At 37.6% G+C, this 12,618-nt stretch overlaps 1 protein-coding gene across 6 annotated transcripts; it reads left to right on the top strand.

Moving 5' to 3' along the window:
* Window positions 1-3,581: 3,581 nt before the first annotated feature.
* On the top strand, window positions 3,582-11,411 carry LOC110800019 (protein MEI2-like 5). Of its 6 annotated transcripts, none has more exons than XM_056830335.1 (13): window positions 3,582-4,003; window positions 5,226-5,262; window positions 5,372-5,491; window positions 5,693-6,159; window positions 7,503-7,661; window positions 7,754-7,870; window positions 7,967-8,118; window positions 8,827-8,918; window positions 9,002-9,950; window positions 10,035-10,119; window positions 10,237-10,305; window positions 10,386-10,565; window positions 10,690-11,411. In XM_056830335.1, exons 2-13 carry the CDS (start codon window positions 5,235-5,237, stop codon window positions 10,819-10,821), a joined length of 2,550 nt encoding a protein of 849 aa, XP_056686313.1. In that variant the 5' UTR covers window positions 3,582-4,003; window positions 5,226-5,234; the 3' UTR covers window positions 10,822-11,411. The 6 variants fall into 6 exon arrangements, with proteins under 6 accessions (XP_056686313.1, XP_021861001.1, XP_056686312.1 ...); XM_022005309.2 differs by having other exon boundaries at window positions 5,351-5,491; XM_056830334.1 differs by having other exon boundaries at window positions 3,582-4,029.
* The last annotated feature ends 1,207 nt before the right edge of the window (window positions 11,412-12,618 follow it).

Below are 12,618 nucleotides of genomic sequence, written 5' to 3'. Positions count from 1 at the left end.
TAACAAGGCTAGGCATTCAAACTTGTTAAACATATACAGTAGGTCAATCAAAAATTCAAGATTTATCAACAAGAATCGCAAATATTTAATTTAACATCTTAAATTTACAAACTTTTGCGTTCGAAAAACTAAAACCTCCGATAAGTCATAGTTAGGCTTCGAATTTGGGAATTCTGGGTTCGGCCGAAATATACTAATTTTGTCAAAATTTTAGAATGCATTTTACATGCGGAATTGACACAAAAATCACTCGATTTGGATGAGTAACGAAGAAACTACCGAAAAATTGCGTACATATAATTAAATAAACGCAATTTGCAATTAATTAACAATTACGAAAATTAATCACCCCTTTTAATTCCTTGCAAATTTGTAATATTTAACCATGTTTATGCAATTTAGATTATGAAAATAATAAGAGGCTCGTGATACCACTGATAGGTTATGATACATATGACAAAACATAAATCATGAGGAAAAACCATAAAGCCCGGAAAGCATATTATTTTCACATAATCATTTAGCATAGTTTAGATGCATACACTTTGTTGCGTACCCTCCCTAGCTGCGCCCGAACCGAACAAGAAAAAGTCTTTAGGACTCCAAGTGTCGTCCCTCCGTAGATAGTCCACAGTACGTCCGGATCCGCCTTAAGCTTGACCAACTAGAATCGCCCTTAAGGTAGTATAGATTTCGGCTGATTAGGGGCAAGAGAGTGTCTGATTTTTCTTCAAAATCTTACCTTTAGAATACTTCAATTGTGTCTATAAATTATGACCCTAGGCACCTATTTATAGAGGTATGGAAAAGGAATTGGAATCCTATTAGGATACGAATTAATTTAATTAGAATCCTGCTAGGACTCTATTAAATAAACTTTATCTAATAGGTTTAGGATTTAATCTTTTATCGAATCCCGATAGCTTTAGGATTCGCACACGAGCATCGCACGAGCACCGTACACCCGCGCAGGCCTTGCGGCCCACGTTGAGCGCACATCGCCTCGGCCCATGCCCGCTACCTGTGTCCGCGGGCGCGCCCAAGGCCTTGGCTGGGCCTGGCTTGCGCTGGGCCTCGTCGAGGCTTGGCGTGTGTTGTTGATGCGTGTGGCTTGCTGGGCGACGACCTGGCTTCGTGCTGGGCCTTCGTCTAGCGAGCCTCGTCCGATGCTAATTCGTACGATACGCTTCCGATTAAATTCCCGATTCCGGAATTCATTTCCGTTACGAACAATATTTAATATTTCCGATTCCGGAATTAATTTCCGTTTCGAACAAATATTTAATATTTCCGTTTCCGGAATTATTTTCCGATTCCGATAATATTTCCGATTCTGACAATATTTCCGTTTCCGGAAATATTTCCGATTCCGGTAATATTTCCATTTCCGATAATATTTTCCGATACGTACCATGTTTCCGTTTCCGGCAACATCTACGACTTGGATAATATTTATATTTCCGATACGATCCATATTTCCGTTTCCGGCAATATCATCGTTTCCGGAGTACTCATTTCTCGCTTGTGACGATCTCAGCTCCCACTGAAACCAAGATCCGTCGATTCCGAATATCCATAGATGGAGTATTTAATGCCTTTAAATACTTGATCCGTTTACGTACTATTTGTGTGACCCTACGGGTTCAGTCAAGAGTAAGCTGTGGATTAATATCATTAATTCCACTTGAACTGAAGCGGCCTCTAGCTAGGCATTCAGCTCACTTGATCCCACTGAATTATTAACTTGTTAATTAATACTGAACCGCATTTATTAGACTTAACATTGAATGCATACTTGGACCAATGGCACTATTTCCTTCAAAAGTATCTAAGTCTTAAGCATGCTTTGACTCGTCTTAATCCTTTGAAGATTTTAGGTAAGCAAAATCAATTGCTAGTAATTCCAAACTACTCTTGGTTAACAAGTTAACGCCATAACTTATTCCTTTGCCACAATATGTACAAATATTGCTTTAGTTACAACCACAATTAACGTGCTCCTTTGGGATGATTTACTATCTAGGAATACTAAAATAACATATCGCTTTGGCGGAAACCTACTATCTTAGGTTCGAAGATTTTTTTAAGTGCTTGATTTGAAAGAAAATGCAAACTCAATATTCTTTGGACCTAGTTGCTTCTATGTTGGTTTGATTGTTTAGTGAACTAAATCCTTAATCAAAACATAAAACAAATACACATGCATAATATACATACACCAATAACATATATAAAGTTGGTAAACTAGTATGACCCCAAATACTTGGTAATAAAAGTCGTTGGGTAGTACATGTGACATCTATACTAATATATTAAAAAGCGTTCTTAAGAATGTATACGTGTCACATATACCTCTCCTCATTACGCCATGTCACCACTAATTAGAATCATGACATGTCATTACAAAAAAAAACATATACGTGTCACATATACCTTTCCTCATTACGCCATGTCACCACTAATTAGCATCATGACATGTCATTACAACAAAAAAACATATACGTGTCACATATACCTCTCTTCATTACGCCATGTCACCGCTAATTAGCATCATGACATGTCATTATAACAAAAAAACATGTAACAAGGATCGAACATCAGACCTCTTTGTTAAAAGTTACACTTCCTACCATCTTAGCCAACCACAACTTATATTACATCTTTCAATATAAACATATATATTCTTTTGACGTTAAATAATACATTAAATAAAAGTGAATGCAAAAAAAAAGAGAAAAACGAGAATGATTACTTAATTTATAAATGTACAGTTATTACTTTTCTAGCTTAAGCCTCAAAAACAAAAAATAAAAAACGGTGTAATAAATCAAGTAACTATGAAGAAAAGTGTCTAACTTTGTTTTGATTTTCGAATGTGGGGTTTCATACTTGGGAAGGTTGTTGATCGGCCACTAATATTGTGTCACCATCGTAATTTGATGTCATTTGATGTCGACAACGACTCCATCTATATGTATACATATTTATAAATAAACAAACCCGAATAAAAGTAAGAAACCTAGACAACGCCCGGGCCACACACTAGTTATTAAAAAAATATGTCGTTGGTGGAATTAATAATAATAAAAATCGGCCTAAATTTGAATTGTTATCACAAATTATTATTAACAATGGGTGTACAATAAATATTGTACACCGGAGTAAAAGTTAACTTAAAATGCTTAAAAGTTAAGTACATATAGGTAAAAGTTATCTATTTTTTAGTGATAATTTTTTTTATTTTAGTAAAACTTATTTCTTCAAAATAACTAATAATGTATAAAATTAATCATTTAACCCTTTAAAATATTTATCTATCAAATTTTTTTTAGTAATATAAAAATTAATCAAAGCTAGGTTAAAGTTACAAAAAAAGGGTTAAAGTTATCTTGTACATCTTATATGTACCTTTTGAATTATTATTACCAATTATGTTTTGATGAATTTTTATTTATTTTTGGATTTTAAAGAGGTAGTGTATTAATTCGTGTGTCCAATATAGTCCAAAGGCGGACGCCAAACCAAAAATTCAATATAGTTAATAACCCCACTATTTCCCCTATTTCCCCCTCTTCTCATCAATCATTCTTCTCTCTACACTTTCTCTCTTAAACTCCCGTTTCTCGCTCTCTCCTGTCCTCCTCCAATCATACATCACAACCAACACTTATGAAATTCATTTTCAACTCAAACATAGAATTCTAGTGAGAGAAGCAATCGTAAGATAATTATACAAGAGTTTACTCCAATTTTTACCCCCTAAATAATCCAAATTGTTTTTAAAAACCCCCCATCAAATTCTCTTTCTTCACGTCTCTTTTTCTTCTTCTCGATAAAGATCAGTTTTTTTTTTTAATTTTCATTTCCGGGTTCTTTTGGGTCTTATTTGGCTCGTGGGTTAATTTTTTATATATGCATGTAATTGCTCTGCAACTATCTCGAATTTCCCGTCGTTATTTCCCTCGTCGTCGCTGTCGCCGTGGTTTCTTACTGAGTTCACAAGGTCCGACCCCGTTGACCCGTTTTAGGGTAATTTTTCGTCTTCCATTTTCTAGAATTTATCTGGGTGTTTGTTCCTTTTTGTTTTGTAATGTGAATTTGCAATTTTTATTTCTGGGAATTTAGCATTTTTTTTTTCATGTTCTGGGTTTTGCTTGAAATTAAGTGGGAGTGATTTATTTTGGGTATAATGATATTTTTGCTAATTTTAAAATTTATTTAATTTTTTTTCTGTATCATTTGTTTTATTTTTTATGGGGGCATGTTTATTATGATGATCCTGGTGTGTTCATGATAAATACAAAATATGTGAATTAAATTAAGGGTTTTGAAAGTTGTACAGTAATTGTTTATGAAATTATGTGGTTACTTGAGAATAAAAGACACCTGTTCTTTCTTAGAAGTGAAAGACTTGTTTTGCTGGGAGATTTTGAGTTAAGTTACCTTGTTTGACTTTTGCATATTACTGTTTTCTTGCTCAAGTAGTACTACACATGGTGTCTCTTGCTTCAAGTTTTAGTTTTTTTGATCTTATTTATTATTGGCGTTATAGTGTGTATTGAACCACAATTGAGAAATCAATTTTTTTTGCTGCCTATTTGTCGGGTGGTTTCATTGTTGATTTCGTTGGGGTTCGAAGGTTTTTTTTTTCTTAATTTCTTTTTGTTGTTTACTTGTGGAAGATGTTTGTGTTGTGTAGAACTAGTGGTGATCAACCAAGTAGACTATTAAGTGATCATGGCTGCAAAATGCAGGTGTAGGATCTGGTATTGAATGAATTTGATGATATATGCTTTAGAATCTTTGCCAATGTTGAGTATGAATGCATGTTGATGCCGGATAGTTTGGAAGTTTTAAGCTTTGTAGATTTCAGGTTGACCTTTTCTATGTGTATATTACTAGGTGATCTATGAATCTAAGATACTATTTAGTAAAAGAATGGAGCTTGATTTTCCAGATTAAGTGAATTATGATTCTATTGTCTATCTTTAAATGTTTCCCACCTAACGCGAAATTGGACGCATTGATTTAGGTTATCTTTCATTTTTTATGCCCTGAACTCCCGAAGCATTGTCAATTTGTAAGAACTCTAGGAATTAGAGTTCTGATGCACATTTATTGTATTCCAATCATGATAGCTTAATATGGTGTGCTTCAAGAAGTCTGATTTTTTCCCTTTGCATTTGGTGCTGATATCCTAACATAGTTCTTTTTAAATGGTAAAGATTACTTAGATGGGTCAGCCTGAAGATTCCATTTTAGGTAACTTTTTTGGACCATTTTACTTTTCTGAAACATTTGAAAGATTGACATTCGTTTAACACTTGCTTTATATGGATCTTTATGCTAGGCTCTTGGAATATTCCTTTAGCAGGTAAACCCAAAGAAATGGGAACTGTTCCATGGAATATTCGGCGCAGCTCTGTGTATCATACCTCTAGTGACGCTTCCTTATTTTCCAGCTCATTGCCTGTTCTTCCTCATGAAAAGTGTAAGTTCTGTACTCAATCAAAACCACATTGGCCGTCCCGTTGCCGTTTTGGGTCAATTGGAAACAACCTCTTTGCAATTATAGGGGTAGGGTTGCGTACGTCCGACCCTCCCTTAACCCGCTTCTTGCGGGGGCCTCTTTGAGGCAATGGGGTAATGGTAATGATGATAGTTCTGACCTTGCTGCTTTTCTTGTATGCAGTAAGCATTAATGATTCTATGAAAGGTCGGCAAGCTGTTGATGATGCTGCAGCAACTTTGAATAAAGTGGACCTAGATGTTGAGGGAACTGACTCACTTGATGATGATATTGTAAACCATACCATGGATTTTGTGCTACCTGGTGAAGATGCTCTTTTTGCTGATCTTGCGAATGATTATGATTTTACTTCACTGGCTAGCCAGGTAGATGATTTGGAGGAGGGTGATTTTTTTGGTAACTTGGGAGGGATGGAGTTGGAGAATGATGTGCAGGATAGCTTGAGCTTAGACATGGCCAAGTTCAGCATCTCTGATGGCATGACTGGTAATGGAATGATTCAATTTGGCCCTCCAAACGCGGGAACAATTGCTGGAGAACATCCATATGGGGAGCACCCTTCCCGAACTTTGTTTGTCCGGAATATTAATAGCAACGTTGAGGATTCTGAATTAAGAACTCTTTTCGAGGTAATTTGGAGTTCCGTGTGGTTAATTACTTGTTATACTTGGATTCTGGTACTGCTATTTGTATTTCTGATTAAATAGCTCTGATAAAATAACTCTATATTCTTGATTGGTTAAGCATTTGCTAACCTGTAATAGGGTAATTATCATTCCTGCTTTTGAGGAAAGATTTGTACTCCCTCTGCCCCTTTTTGTTTGCCCCATCTGCCGTTTTAGGCCGTCCCTAAAAGATTGCCCCATTACCATAAAAGCTCATGGGACCACAACTTTACTCTCACATAAAATACATTTGACCCACCACCTTTGTCTCTTCCCAATTCCACACAACCAATTCTTAATAAAGTGCTATTTGTTCATGGAGCAATCAATTAGGGACAGAGGGAGTATTGGGAAGCGAAATGTTAAGTCATTAATGATTCTTTTATGACTTCTTCATCTTTACTGATTATTGATGTCTGTGGTCTTTCAAGTTGTGGAATCTCCAACTACACTAAATTGCACGCGAAACTGTTGATCACTTTAGTTTTAGCTTTTAACTGTATCGGACTATCGGTACCCATCCATTCCACTTTAGTGGTATCTTTCAAAAAATCAGTGTTTAAGAACCATTTCTTGGTTTCCAATGCGGTACTATTCATCCTATTGATGTCTGTGGTCTTTCAAGTTGTGGAATCTCCAACTACATTAAATTGCACGCGAAACTGTTGATCACTTTAGTTTTAACTTTTAACTGTATCGGACTATCGGTACCCATCCATTCCACTTTAGTGGTATCTTTCAAAAAATCAGTGTTTAAGAACCATTTCATGGTTTCCAATGCGGTACTATTCATCCTATTGTTTAACATGTTAATGATCTCCTATGGGTACAATTCTCTTTTGTTCAAAACTTCAAATACTTTGTGACCTGGTGCAAATTAATGTAAATTGTTTATGCTTTAAAAAAGGTCCCAAACATTGTGTAAGTGGGAATGGATAACCATTTATATATGTTAACTTGTGTTGGTGCGCTTTTAAAGGTTTCTGAAGTCTGAACCCATCTGGTGAAAAATTGTACCTTTTGCCATTTTTCTTTTGTTGGTATTTATGTGTGTTATCTACTAGTTTCAGCTGGGATGCCCAGCATGCCCTGCTTCATCAATTCTTTCTTTTATTGATTTCTTTTGTGTGTAAATTTCACGAAACTCGGTGGTTGGGTTTTGACCGAAGTTGGCTGCTTTTCTTTTTGTAATGCTTGTTAGTTAATTTAGTTATTGGAAGCAACATGCTTTCTAAATAATGTGTTCTTCTCAGACCATCCGAATGCTGATATTTGCTATTTTTTTAAATCGTCATGGTGTTCAACAGCAATATGGTGATATCCGAACTCTGTATACAGCGTGCAAACACAGAGGCTTTGTAATGATATCTTACTATGACATTCGTGATGCACGATCAGCTATGCGAGCATTACAAAATAAGCCATTGCGTCGGAGGAAACTCGACATACACTTTTCCATTCCCAAGGTTTCAAAGATTGTTTCTTTTATGCCTTTCTTTTCTTGCATGTGGCAACCTTTTAAAATCTCAAGTTATTTTCTCTTGTTTACCTTTGTCAGGATAATCCATCTGAGAAGGATATCAATCAGGGAACACTAGTGGTCTTTAATCTGGACCCATCAGTTTCAAATGAGGAACTGCGTCTAATATTTGGTGCTTATGGAGAGGTCAAAGAGGTGATGATTTTTTCTCTTATTTGTGCTTTGAGTTTATTAGTTATAAATCTTTTGTAATTGGTATGCTGACCATATATTTTCCCCCCTCCGGGACAGATAAGGGAGACACCTCATAAGAAGCACCATAAATTCATTGAGTTTTATGATGTCAGAGCTGCTGAAGCAGCACTCAGGGCATTGAATAGGAGTGACATAGCTGGAAAACGCATAAAGCTTGAACCCAGCCGTCCTGGTGGGACACGTCGGAAGTGAGTAACTTTCCAGTCTTGTGTCCTTTTTCAGGCTTTCAAGACTAATAACACATTCAGTTTATGTGCCAATGTTTTAGCCTTTTAGGCAGCTATTATCATTGCACTTCAGCCTATCTATATATTCATGGATTAGTGAAGATTTTCTGTTTTTTCTATACTGGTGCACATGGTATTTGATTCTCTTTTATTAATTGTATACATGCATTTTGTTCATTGGTAGCAAGTGATGTTGCCATGCGATAATCATCGTCTTGTAGCATCCCATCCATCATTTTATAAGGGCGATGATTAGCTTTAGGCGAACTTTTCATTCTTCTATGCGTATTCAAACCTTGGACTTCGTACCCCCTTGTACATGTTCCTGTTTACTCTTGCCTGTCCATCTTTGCTATTTTAAAGCAGGGCTGCCTGCACTTGAACTCTTCTCTCGATACTCTGAACCATCTTTTTTTTGTGTGCACATGCCTCTTGATTTATTTCCAATAATTGTTGTCATAAAGGATAAAATAATTCCAACTTAGTCTAGTGAAAAATATCTGGTCATGCTGCGTTCTTTTAGTCTTTATGACAAATGTCACGTATTGACTAGCTATTATGTTTGTTTAATGAGAATGTTGTTCTGGGAGTGGAGGCATTAGCCTATGATTAAGCTCCCAGTGTATCACAATTTGTTCTTGAATGAAGTTCTGGTTTTGTTTGTATTAGCAGCTTGATGTTGCAATTGAATCAAGAGCTTGACCATGAGGAATCTCGATTCCGGCATAATGTTGGTTCCCCGATAACCAACTCCCCACCTGGTAATGTCATGTGATACTGGTCTCTTATGAGGGATTAATTCCTTGCCTGTGTAATGGAGCTAATGTAGCCCTTTTCATGGCAGGTAGTTGGTTGCAGCAGTTAGGCAGTCCTGTTCAACATAATGCAGTCCACGCTTTTAGCAGATCCCCTGGATATAGGACAATGAGCCCTACAACCAGTAACCAACTTCCTGGATTGGCATCGTTACTGCACTCTCAAGCATCTGGCTCACCAAAACTTGCACCGATTGGCAAGGACTTTGGCAGGGGAAACCATGTTGAGCAAATGCTTGCCAATAATTCTGAGCAGAGAGCCAATCTACACTCTCCCCATTCATTTCCAGAGCTGAAGTTAGGTGGTCAGTTATCTGGCTCTATGTCATCTTTTGGTGCATCAACTTCAAATGGATCGGCTATTGAGACACTATCTGGGCCCCAGTTTCTTTGGGGAAGTCCCACCACTTTTTCAGAAAATGCAAAGTCAACTGCCTGGGCAGCTCACTCGATGGGGAATCCCCTTATATCTAACGGACTTCGGCATGGGTTTCCGTATTCTACTCGACATGGCCCCTATGTCAGCTCAGTCCAGCATCATCAGCAGCATGTTGGCTCTGCTCCTTCTGGCATACATCATCTCGAAAGGCACTTTGGCTTTTTTCCGGAATCACCTGAGACATCATATATGAACCCAAATGGTTTTGGGGGCATAAGTCGAGCTCCTAGCAACGGTAGTTACATGATGAATGTCGGTCCTCGGTCTGCAATGCATGCTGGTATTGCGGGAAACATGTCTGAAAACAATTCCCCCAGTTTTAGAATGATGTCTTCTCCCAGGCTTAGTCCAGTATTCCTTGGTAATGGTCCATATCCTGGGCAAGCAGCTGGCATAGACTCCGAGCGCACCCGTAGTCGACGGGTTGAAAATAATACAAATCAGGTTGAATGTAAAAAGCAATTTCAATTAGACTTGGAGAAGATTGCCATGGGTGGAGATCCCAGGACAACGTTGATGATAAAAAATATCCCCAACAAGTAAAGATGACATTTCTGCACTTTATATATTGAACCTCTTTTCCCATTATTTTGACTGATTTGTGTCTTTTTCCTTGTATCTAGGTATACCTCAAAGATGTTGCTAGCTGCTATTGATGAAAATCACAAAGGCACTTACGATTTTCTTTATTTGCCTATAGATTTCAAGGTAACTTGGTAATTGAGTATATATTGATTATTCATTCAATTGCCATGAGAAGTTTGCTTATTTTATTTTTCTAGCTGACAGTTTCTGGAATTAATTGTGCTAATTGTGTATGTTCAGAACAAGTGCAATGTTGGTTACGCTTTCATCAACATGCTGTCTCCATTACACATTATCCCGTTCTATGAGGTATGTTTTTCTTTTATTTTCTGTCTTTCATGAATGATGGATTTTGTATTGAATATTTGGTTATGTTTCTTGTGATCCAGGCATTTAATGGGAAGAAGTGGGAAAAGTTCAATAGTGAGAAAGTAGCTTCTTTGGCTTATGCTCGCATTCAGGGAAGGACAGCCCTTATTGCTCACTTCCAGAACTCCAGCTTGATGAATGAAGATAAGCGTTGTCGGCCAATTTTATTCCATTCAGAGGGTGATGATGCTGGTGAGCAGGTATGTCTCTTTCTGTTGGGTTTGAGCTGAAATCTGCTATTTACCATTGAAAAATTCCTGTTCTATTATTCCTTGATCCATATGAAATTTGAAGCGTTTATGTGGGTACATTCTTTATTTGTAGATCATACAGGAGCATCTGCCTTCAACTAGTTTTAACTTCCAGATGCACCAGCCAAATGGGTCTGAGTCAGGCGAATTTTCAGCAAACACCGGAAAATATGGTCTAGAAGAGGAATCAGATCAGCTTTTGTAGTAGCAGATACATACGCTCAGCATAACTACACTGGAGGCTGGCTAATCTGTGCTAACTTTCTCGTATATATAATGTTCAAGTGTACAAATTAGGACAAAAGAAGGTTACTCCTAAAAGATTTGGACTTGGAGTAGTATTATATTTGGGATCCGGACTCGTCTCTTTTTGTTTGAAAGCTCTGGAGCCATCAGCTGGAAGATGATATGCGGGGTCAAAGGTTGAGCACCTGCAAGTTCTTTTTTTTTTTTTTTTTTTTTTTTTTTTGTTTTTGTTGTGAAAAAAAAGTCTCAGCCCTGAGTGCCCTGAAGTTGTGAATAGTTTTTCCCCTGCTTTGTTTTTTCAAAAAAGGGGTCCTTTAAATTTTTTGCGATTTCTGAGTCGGATCAAATTGTGCATAAATGGTATCCGTTACTCGGTCGGTCTTATGTTATGGTTCAAGTGTATTACCCTTTTGAGGATTGGGTTGGCAACGGGTATTTACTAGCCTTTTGAGGATTGGGTTGGCAACGGGTATTTACTAGCCTTGTACAGTGGGGAAGGACCATTGTCATGTAACTCGGCAACTAATATATAAATTTATATTTATTTTATGATGTTATCTTTTTTTTATTTTTTTGACGGAAAAATATGGCCTTTATTCGTATGCAAGTTTGTCACACAAAACAGCTTCATGGGCCACACTGGGGCACTCTTCCATCTAAACTGTCTAAGGGGAGTGAAATTTCGACATGCAAAACACATCACAGGGGCATTTTGGTGAATAAGATGTACCATTAATCAAAAAGAAAGTACCATTTCGTTAAACGGAGTACCATTACGATAAAAACATGTATCATTATGATAAAACATGTGCCATTATGATAAAAACAGAGTATCATTCCGAGTAAAACATGTACCATTTAAATTCAATGTATTTACATAATTGGCCCTGTGATGTGTTTTGCCGAATTTACTTCCTCCCTAAGTGGAGAGTGAAAGCTTGGCAATGGAATGTGCAATTACATTACAGTTTCTACGGGCAAAAACAAAACTAACTGAAGTAAAAACTGACACCTTAGTTAATATATCATCCACCACCATCTGTGTGCAAGACCCTTCCTTCCGCTTGAAGTTTTAGTAGCTTTATCAAAGTGCTACTGTCTGATTCAGCCATGACGTTACTAAAACCAGCATCAAAAGCATAACTCAGCCCAAACCACATTGCTTCTGCCTCAGCGAGGCCAACTTACATGGGAGCGTCTATTCTCCTTACTGCAGACATGGAAACATAACCATAGCAGTCATGAACAACCATACCCAATTCTGTAGCATTCGCAGAGGTAGCAGCGTCTGCGTTTATCTTGTAAGCACCTTGTGGTGGGGGGGCACCAATGGCTGCTGTCACCTGGACTTGGAGCAGTGCTCTCCTCTCTTATCATTGCTGCTACATGCTCACCTAGGAGGTTCATTGTCCTATTGCACACCAAGTTAGGTTCCCATCTCTTTCTCTCAAAGGTCCACGAGTTTCTCACATTCCAAATTTAGCATAAGAACATCATAACAATCTCCCACGCTCTCTCAACCAATGCATATTTTTTACACCTTCATGCACCAGTCCATGAATCAGTACCCCACGTACTCACACCTTTCCATGCGAATGGGTGAGAGCCGCCAAAGAACACTACTTTCCGGGTAGGACAAGAACATGTGTGTCAGAGTTTCTTCACCCTCACCGCGGCGAGGACAAATAGGATGAGCTCTCACTCTCTCTTCACTAGCATGCTCATGTTGGAGACCATTTTTGAGTGCTCTCTACAT

This window comes from Spinacia oleracea, chromosome 5, assembly GCF_020520425.1.
Source record: "Spinacia oleracea cultivar Varoflay chromosome 5, BTI_SOV_V1, whole genome shotgun sequence".
In the NCBI taxonomy this organism is placed as follows: domain Eukaryota; kingdom Viridiplantae; phylum Streptophyta; class Magnoliopsida; order Caryophyllales; family Amaranthaceae; genus Spinacia; species Spinacia oleracea.
This window is presented reverse-complemented; position numbering and strand designations above follow the sequence as displayed.